This window comes from Lupinus angustifolius, chromosome LG17 (assembly GCF_001865875.1).
Source record: "Lupinus angustifolius cultivar Tanjil chromosome LG17, LupAngTanjil_v1.0, whole genome shotgun sequence".
NCBI lineage: Eukaryota > Viridiplantae > Streptophyta > Magnoliopsida > Fabales > Fabaceae > Lupinus > Lupinus angustifolius.
Window position 1 is genome coordinate 1,569,889 of NC_032025.1, and position 9,900 is coordinate 1,579,788.

A 9,900-nucleotide genomic window follows, 5' to 3' on the forward strand; every position below is an offset into this window, starting at 1 on the left:
TTGTCATAAAATGTATAATAACTTCTGACCAATCGTTTTGGTTTAGCTACGCTTTTGGCTACCTAATGGGGATAAGGAGGATAAGACCTAGGTTAATGGGAAAATACAAGCTACAAAAGCATTGGGATTTGGGACAACCACACAGGTTCTTGAATCATAAATATAACATTGTTGAAGGCTTTTTAAAATGTTTGGAAAATATAAGCTAGGGGTCTAAAAGAAATGAGTCAAATTAAGATCCAACTCAAAGAAATGACTCGTATAATAAATGGCTCCATGTACCCAGATAGCAAATAGCTTCCCAGAACATTGACTACTCGCAACACAACAAACCTTGAACCCATGCGAGGCTTTGGCAGTCCTCTTTCTGAATTTGATCCAGTAGCTTTTGATATCAAACCATATAGATTCAGCTATGTTTGCACATGACTTGGTTTAAAAAGGATTTGCTCAGAAGCTTTTAAATTATAATAATCCACCAGATAGATTAACCATTGTTTCTTTTGAAGGGAACTAGTTAATTGTCCACGGTTTATCCATCCTTTATGAAGATGTCTAGTTATGGTTCCAACCAAAATCATGACATTCAACAAATTACACATGATTAAAATCAATTTACACTCACCCATCATAAAATTTAGGATAAGAAGGAATTCTCCTATAAATACTTCTATATCATAAGAAAAGTAAGATATGTTACAAAATAATATTTTGTTTATTAATAATCAATTTACAAATGACATATCATTTGCTTGTGATATAGGAATATTTGCATAAAGATTTAGCAGTAAGATATATCATTACTCGAACAAGAGACCTTTTATTTCCTGGTGGATGGTTCAGGAAAATCCAATAGCTCCAATTAGGTACAACATCAAGCCCAATAGTCGACATGATCGCATGCTATCTCAAGCTTGACGTAAACAGTAACCCATGCACTTATAACGACCATAGTTATACCAATGGTATCAACTAATTGCTATAATTTGCAGCTTACTAACACGTTTGTTCACTGAGACACAGCACAAATAACCAGAAACTAACAGGGCAATCATCATTGTTCAACTAAATTACCCTTATTAAGCAGGGCACACAAGTATCCAGAGGTCAACCTTATTCTCCTCTGCCGTGTTATTAGAAAGAGCACTGTTTCCAAATGACTATACTGGCAACAATGCATAAGCTACCACATATTTTCAAAACAATATGGATTGAAACACTTAACTAATCCTTACATTTTTAGACTAACTGGGGGAAAAACTGCCTAGATTTGCAGTGAAAAGCACAAATTTTCTGTATACCTTTAAATTATACATGTACTCGGGATTCAAGAAGGTTGCATTTGATCAAGAGACAAGTAGACCACATAGTGGCGTATAAACTTTTTATTTTTTCCTTTCCTACCATAACACAGCATTGCAGCTAGTGTTGATGGTGTGTATTACTTGGCCGCATCTTCATGTTCAGGAAGCAGATCATGGTTTGCAGAGGATGACCCTTTACCCATAGGGAGATAAGACCATGCTATTGCTGCAGTGCCAAGTGCCATTGCAGTAGTAATAGATCCCCAGATCCATCTCTGCCTCCTACTACTCCTTTGCCTCTCACGCCTTGCCGTCTCTAGCAAGACAACAAATAATAAATGAGACTAACAAACGATTCACGCAAAATATGAAGGGAAATACATTTAGGGCTTTAGGCAGAAATGTCCCTGCATTTGGGATCTGAGAGGACTGCCCAAATTGGGGAATTTTCACCATGTGGTCGGGGATAAAAATCTCCCTTAGGACAAGTGGGGGTAGGGCTCATACCGCCCCGAAGAAATTATTATAATATCCTTAATGTTACAGATACGTATATATAATATGTATCTTTAATACTATGTTCCTTTTATATTATTTTTCCTTTTAATGCAACAAGCACAAAACAAATAAAAAATGGGCAACCCAGTACATGAAGCTTCAACTTAATTGGATATGGGGAGGGTGGACGTACACTGCCTTACCCTACAAGCGGACAGGTTGTTCCCAGGAAACACGACTAATAATAACATTCAAAACATATCATATCATGCTGGACTACTTTTGCCTCAATCCAGCAAGTAAACAACTACCACTCAAACAAACATGTTATTCCATACACCTAATATTTCTTTGCAAAACTCCTAAGGAAACCAATTACAATTTAAAGATTTAAAGAAAATTCAGAAGTATTTAAAGCTTTAAAGAAACTTCAGAGGTATAAAGAATTTTTACAAAGGACCCAAGCAGACAAAGACCATACTTCCAATGTGTAGTATTACCAAGCAGGAATCCTGCACAACTATTAAATAAGGATTAAATGACTGAAGATACATTTTTGTGATTTTTATACTATTGCAATTACAACCCAAACAAACACATAGCTATGAACTCATATTATCTCAGCATTTAATAAATGACCATCTCAAGAAAATGGAGTTTTACCTTTTATTCCAATAAAAAATTTAAATAGTTTTTTGGGGTAGGACTTTTACCATTTGTTATTTGCAAAAACCACAGCCAAACCTATTCCCAGATTGGAGCAACCTAGACAAATCTCTGTCCATGCTCATTGACGTACAATTCAGATTTGTCAATAAAACTACCATTCCACATTCACAGTGAAACTACTTACTAACATATATTTGTGCCCATCCAAATCTATCTTAAGAATGTAAAAAATTGAAGCACACTAATTGCGTCAAGAGGACAAATAATTTGACAAATCAAACTAACACTAGATATATACATATATTCTATTAAATATAGATAAAAAATTAAGACCAAGGATATGGCACATAAGTCTCACCTACTGCTTCCTGGTTCCTCTGAGACATTTCCCTATTCATGGTCTCATAACAGTGGAGACGTTCCAAGAGTCGAGCAATCTCAAAGTTCTTTGCCTCTAGCTGAGCTTCCATCTCCATCTCCAACTCAGCCCTGGCAGTTCCTCTACCAATGGTATTCGATATAAACCTAGCAACATGAACTTGTTGATATAGATCTTCAACAATATCAGAATTTGGTTGCTCACCCTTGGCCACTGCAGTAAGATTTGCAGGTAAAATAATTCCTGCATGATACAATGCTTGCCTAATACTCTCCCACTGTCTTCTCATGTCATTAAAGGATTCTTCAGTTTGCTTTCGTTTCTCTATCTCCATCAGTAGACTCAACCTCATTTCACGCAATTCCGCTTCAAAATCGTATCTAGAATTCTGAGTCCCACCTTCAGAAGATAGTTCTACAGGAAGAAAAGAGTCATGTAATAAGATAAACTATAACATGAAACGTTTCTATCAGAACTTCATCACAAAAGTACAATATGATTTATACATCCATGGAGAAATCAGGATATTCATATAATGCCTGCATTTAATGACATTGTGAGAAAAGAAAGTGGGAAAAACAAACATGCTTATAATTGTCCATGTCCACACATGCTCCATTGCAACGAAAAATATAGCAGTATAGCTAACCCAATTTACCTTCCCAAGCATCATAAAACTCCCCGACAGGACTGCTAAATTTCATAGAAAGTTCTGTCCCAGCATTCTCTTCCTCATCTGTGTTACTTCTGAAACTCATTGATTCTTGTGGATCAAAGAAGTCGTCAATCTCTCTATCTCTTTCCAAATTGGATGACGGTACATTCTCCATGTGTAAACTATTTGTCAAACTACCACTTCCAGTTTCCCTGTGCCCATTCCTAAGGTCACCACCACTGATGCTATTAAGTTCGCCACCATAGACACCATTCACCTGCTCCTCTTTAACAGATTCTGAATTTGTAACTCTGATCTTGAGATCACCAGCAGCAACCACATTATCTAAACTCTTACCATTATCCTTTCCATCATCGAGAACAGTCTTCTCAGCCAGTACACTTGGCTCAGAAGCACTCTTGAGGAGGCGTGGACCACGACGTTTGTGGTTGATGATGTACGGCGAAGGAGGGAACGATGACGACGAGGGCAAATCCGGAAGTGGTGTCACCTCAGGGGTGGTATAAAGTGCTGGTTTAAGTGGAGGACGGGGAGGTATCTTATTTTTCGCGGTTGGCACACTAGTAGTCCTCTCCAGCTTCCGTGAATTCGGGACAGACATTGATGTTGTAACACTTTTATCAACAGACTTGGAAACTCCAGTTTCTAACAACCTATCGAACACTATGGCAGAAAAGGTCGGCATTGCTGTAAAAAAAAAAAGCCATATACAAATGTCAATATTACAAAACTTCAATAAAGTATCCCTAATGCAACAGTTACCGTTAAGTCATGATTGAATATAATCAAGAGACTAGTTAAATTAATTTGTTCTGTTCCATCAAAAGTCCAAACCACAACCATTTGAGGAAAAATTCATGTCATAAAAAATGTGCAAAATCCCCAAATAATCGAATTTGATGCATAGTTTCCCTCTTACCCCTTCAATATATTAAACACAACAATATTTTGCATAATAATTTGGAATAGGTTAAAAACAAATTCCGTTTCACTTAAAAGGGTCGTTAGGAAATAATAATAAAATAAATAAAACAGAAAGCGTGTTACGCGTAATGTAAAGGAAATGGAGCTGATAATTAAACAAGTGCGAGACACAGAATGAAAACCGTGAGGTTGTATATTTGAGGGGAACCTCTGTTGATAAAAGAATAAGAGAAAAAGAGATTACCAGAAGAAACGACGACGTAAAAGTGAAATGAGGAAAAAGCTAAGCGGTGAAGAGAGAAGAGAATTGGAAAAGCTAAGAAGATGTTTGTTAATTGTTAATTGTTAATGTTGGTGCCTCTCGCTCTTTCTAGATTTGAATCAACTTTGGAATCTCTCTCTCTCTCTTTCTAGAATCTGTTATTTATTTTGTTTTTGGGTTCCTTTCCCATTTCTGTGGGCCTCCTCTATGGGATAGCCCATTCATTTTCTCAGTGTCTTATGCGTAACTAGCCTTGCTCTACTACCACTCCTGGTACTATGGTATATATATATATGACCTACCCAAATTTTAAACTTTTTTAATACTTTATTTAACTATATAAGTACAGGTTCAGACTTTTATGTATATAATTATTTAGCCACAAAGACTAATAAGTAAAAAGTTAAAATTCTTAGTTACTACAAAATATTGCTATAAAATATTTATTATACTTCATATTTCAAAAGATGTTTCCTTAAGTTAGAAACATGTAGTTGGGTCAGACTAGTTCAATTGTGAATTGGATATCTGATTAATTTGAGTTTTTCATCTAATTGGGTTTACAATAAAATTGAGATGACTTGGTCGATTTAAGTCTAAAAGTGATGACTCAGAAGATGAAATCGATTGAGTCAAATAAAAAACATTTTTTAAAAAAACTACCAAAATAATAACATTTGGAGATGAAAAAAAATTCAACTACTTTTAACTTATTTATAATTATATGGGTCATTCTTTAGTTTATATTCTAGCAAAATCTTAATTACTTAATTAAATTTTAAATTTATTTGTGTGTTTTTATCGTAATTAAAGAATAAAACATACATTGTTTGATAATGTTTTCAACTTAATTGTGTCATATTGTGATACTGGTTGATTGTTCAACTAAGTATGATAATGTTTTTAAATTATAATATAAAGTTATTAACTAATGATAGTGAGTATTATAAATTTTAAATATAAACCGAGTCAACTAAGTTGACAATTAATCCACTGATCAAATTGGTGATTCATTAACTTAATACCTGAATTGGATCATTGATTTGTCGGAATCTAATATCATTATTTTCATATATATATATATATATATATATAGTAGAGCACCCTTTAATATATATATATATATAAATAAAAGGGAAAATCTTGATATGATGTAGGTCTTTAAGGTAGGTCAGATTTGTAAATAAATGGATAAAAAACATGTCATAGATAGCATGCTAAACTTAGAAGTTAGAAAGATATCTTACATAATTGAACATTGATTTGCTTTTTAGGAAGATTTTTTTGGTTTCATATTGGTATCCTCACACTAGTATTTTGTATTGGAGACAATCTTGTCTGAGCCGTAAACATTCACAGGTACGTGGGGCTAACTCTCCCAACGTTCGTTTTTCCGTCCACAAGACTCGAACTCGAGACGTTGCTTAAGGGAATCAAACATGTACCACTTGAATCATAATTGCTTTTTGGAAGATGTATTGTATTGGTTGGTTATCAACTTACTCTTATAAAAACATATATTCAAATAAAATTCTCAAACATAAAAACAACTAGCACATTGATAATCAGGTTTAATATTTATGTAGTAATATTGTAAAGTTTTATATTATGAGTCCACTATTAAATATTTATTTGTTAATTATTATTGATTTTTGGAAAAAAGTAATTCAAATAAACAATATCATTCCATAAATTTATTAAATGTGTCATTCTTTAAATTTAAATATCACATGCAATATTTTATTCCCCATAGAAGAAGTCTCTGTAACTTGAATTCATTAAGTTGCTGCCACTAAGTTAAACAATAAATTTAACGTTTAAGAATTTTTTTGCAAATGAAAATAGTAATAATTTTAGATAAATATATAATTGGTGCTAATTTCTCTCATTCAAAATGATATTATACTTAATAAACATAAAAAAATATAATTGACATCAATTTCTTAAAAAAATTAATTTTATTCTACTATCATATACTTTATTTATTATTACTAATGATGTGTTATTATTTTTCACCACTATGAGATAAACTTAGGGATGGGTGATATTTCCTAATTTTTTCGAATCATCTCATGTTTATTTATTTATTTTTTTAAAAATAAAATAGTATTAATTTTAAAAAAGTAATGTTTGTATCAGTTTGCTAATATACATGAGAAGAATTGAGCACTCATATTTGAAGAACTTAAATACTATATACTAATGTATCAGCCCTTCAATTGATTTTTTTTACGAAGGCCTCGAATTGAAAGTGAATACATAATCATTAAAGAAATTTATGGGAAAAGTCTAGCATCCATCCATTATCCATATTTTTTTTTTGACTATACGGTACTTAGGATGAATTCTTGATATTTTATTGATTAAAAGTCATATATGCAATAGTTCACAAAAAAGTCATATATGCAATAGTTCACAAAAAAGTCATATGCAATAGATATTTAAGTATTTATTGTTAAATAACATAGCAACTTCTTAGTTAAGGAATGAACTTATTCATAGGTGATGGCATAGTGGTCAGGAATTGCGTGCGGATCCCTTCTTTCTCGACTCACAATTTGTGATAGTGGCCATTTTTTCTTATCTGGTAATCACTTTCAAAAGAACTTTCACATTTCACATTAATATGTGTATATATAGTTGTAAATATGGTCTATCTCATCTACACCAAAAAAAATTCAATCTTACTTTCACTTTCTTTCAATATACACTGAAATCTGAATTTATAAACAAACCTTCTCTGATAAACTCTCATAAAGAATATCTAGGACATGTATGTAAGCAAGTAAACATTGATTTAAAGCAACAAAAAAAACAGATGAACGTGTATGTTTGCAATCCAATATTAGTATAACTTGGTATAACTTATTATTAAAGATGAATAACAAAACCACTTACTACGTTTTGTTCAGCATCTTCTTAAGGTATTTTCACTACTTAGATAAGAGAAACGAACACTAAAGTAATAATACTTATTACATGAAATATTAACATTTGAATTCAAAACCTGAAGAAGCTATCATTTGTAATAGATAACAGGTTTATTAGAATTCGAATCCCACATGCCTCCTTCCTTCAAATACTCAACATACCTTGCAAACTCAGGTTTAGCTGTTGTTTTCTTCTTCCTACGAAAATCCAAAAAGCCAAAAAGTGGATGAATCTTCTCCTTTTGATTACTATTATTATTATTATTAGTATTGGCCTTCTTGTTGGTAGAATTTCTCTCTATATTTATGTCTCCAAAGATTGAACCTTGTGCCCTAGAAGGCACACTTGTACTCCTCTTCAACTCATCATTCCAAGTTCCATTTCCAGCAGATTCTTTTTCTAATTTCTCATATTTTGAAGACCCTCTTCTAGTGCTTGTGGATCTAAACATGATTGGATCCTATTGTGTGAAAGACAAGATTTTTATTGATAGAATAGCTAGCAATGTGTATATGCACGTAAAAGGAAAAGGTTGGTTGAAGATTGAGAAAATAACTTGTAGCACTTTGCTATAACAAAGAGATTTATATATATTGATATGTATGAGGTCAAGTTTGGTTTGCTAGTTGTAATTAAATGCTTGCTCTCATGTTTGAAAACAATATTGATGATGCATTTTTTGTTGACTTTTTGTGCCGTCTAAACCATTCCATCTGTGTAGTTTAATGGATGGAAGTTATGAATAATAACAATAATAATAGTAGCATGTGGCCATTTATTTTTTGGAAAATGCTTTATAAAGATAACTAAGAAGCTTACATCTCCTATGCAGCAGAATCATATTTGATTTTTCCAAAAAAATGGACAGTTTTACCTATAAGCTCTATAAAGTGATGCTAAATAAATTTAAGAAGGATATTTGTGTAGCATTATTCTTAGTTATTTTGTGGCATCAATCTGATTTCTCATGTCAAAGTTCCCCCAACTACATGTCCTTTTTCTTTATTTGTTATATTTATTGCTTGCCCGTAGAAATATTGAAACTTTCAAACAAATTTGCTTTGGAGAGTAGACAAAGACAATATGACTGAGAAATTATAATAAATGTTAATGACTTGGACATGTTATTTAAAGGATAAACAAATGTATATAAAGTTCGGAAATTAAATTCTCACCTCTTTTTTTCATTAAATAATAAATACGTAGAATTTTTTACAATATCAATATCATTGTATCATCTATTATTTATATTATATATGTATAAAAACTGAGAGAAAAATATCTACACTAACAGTGTAAGTTTTTATATCACTTACCATTCATTTTTAATTGAATAGTGGATAATGTGAATAATTTTTAAGTACATACATATTTAAGTTATTATGCTCATAATTATATCACTTTCCGGTGATAACTCATTTTTTGAAGTTTGTTTATCTTATCTATACTTCTATACTATTAATAAAGGGAAAACACAAAATAACCACCCATCATGGTGTAATTTGTGTTTTCCTATTTTGCCCTTAATATCTTTTTATTTCTACCAAAAAACCATATAATATTATTTTCTTATTTTATCCTTATTATCTTCTTATTTTAAAAGTGTATTTAAAAAATTGAATATTAGACCAATTGAATAAATTCAAGTAAATTTAGCGCAAAAAATTATATTTGAATTTATAAAATACAAACTATACATTACAAACGATAGGAAAGCGGGTTGACAGGCACGACAGTGCATGTCAACACGCCAGTCTACATAATAACTCACAGGTTAGGTAAACCTTAATTTAAATACAACCACGTATAATAATTCAAAAACAATCAACACTTGTTTATTTATTTTTGTCTAACGAGATAAGTTTATTCAAGTGGAAAACATCTAAATTATAGTGAGACTAGATCTCAAATAAGATTTTCTATGTATAGAAAACTATTTTTTTAAATATACCGTTTAATTTAGCAACTTTTTATTGAACCATAGAAAGTAGGATACTCATTGATGTAATAATGAAATAAGAGAGAATGAAAAACAAATCTATCTTTGGGAGGTTAGGAACTACCACTTCAAGTAAAGGTGCCAATAGTAATTATCCATATACACTTAAATTTTGGAATATAAATCAGAACCATGTGCTTAAAGGGCTATGCTCAATTGTTTTGTATGGAATAGGATCACTTGTCCATTATTATTTTTTGTCCTCATATCCCGAATCAATCAAAATTCATGAAATAATATTAAAATATTAATTTATGT

General features: G+C 31.7%; 2 protein-coding genes across 2 annotated transcripts; both read right to left on the reverse strand.

The window, feature by feature from the left end:
- Positions 1,041-4,805, reverse strand: LOC109331658. The gene is made up of 4 exons (XM_019566302.1): positions 4,695-4,805; positions 3,509-4,213; positions 2,830-3,264; positions 1,041-1,620 (listed from the first exon to the last, which is right to left on the reverse strand). The coding sequence occupies exons 2-4, from the start codon at positions 4,209-4,211 to the stop codon at positions 1,442-1,444; spliced, it is 1,317 nt and encodes a 438-aa protein (XP_019421847.1). The 5' UTR covers positions 4,212-4,213; positions 4,695-4,805; the 3' UTR covers positions 1,041-1,441.
- LOC109330989 lies at positions 7,524-8,222 on the reverse strand. The gene has a single exon (XM_019565264.1). The coding sequence runs from the start codon at positions 8,092-8,094 to the stop codon at positions 7,732-7,734; it is 363 nt and encodes a 120-aa protein (XP_019420809.1). The 5' UTR covers positions 8,095-8,222; the 3' UTR covers positions 7,524-7,731.

Excerpts from the sequence above, each read along its gene's own strand:
- LOC109330989 (XM_019565264.1), bottom strand. The coding sequence starts at position 8,094 with ATGTTTAGATCCACAAGCACTAGAAGAGGGTCTTCAAAATATGAGAAA.
- LOC109331658 (XM_019566302.1), bottom strand. The coding sequence starts at position 4,211 with ATGCCGACCTTTTCTGCCATAGTGTTCGATAGGTTGTTAGAAACTGGA. Across the intron at positions 3,265-3,508 it reads GTTTTATGATGCTTGGGAAG|AACTATCTTCTGAAGGTGGG; the intron begins GTAAATTGGGTT and ends TTCTTCCTGTAG. Across the intron at positions 1,621-2,829 it reads GAGGAACCAGGAAGCAGTAG|AGACGGCAAGGCGTGAGAGG; the intron begins GTGAGACTTATG and ends TTGTCTTGCTAG.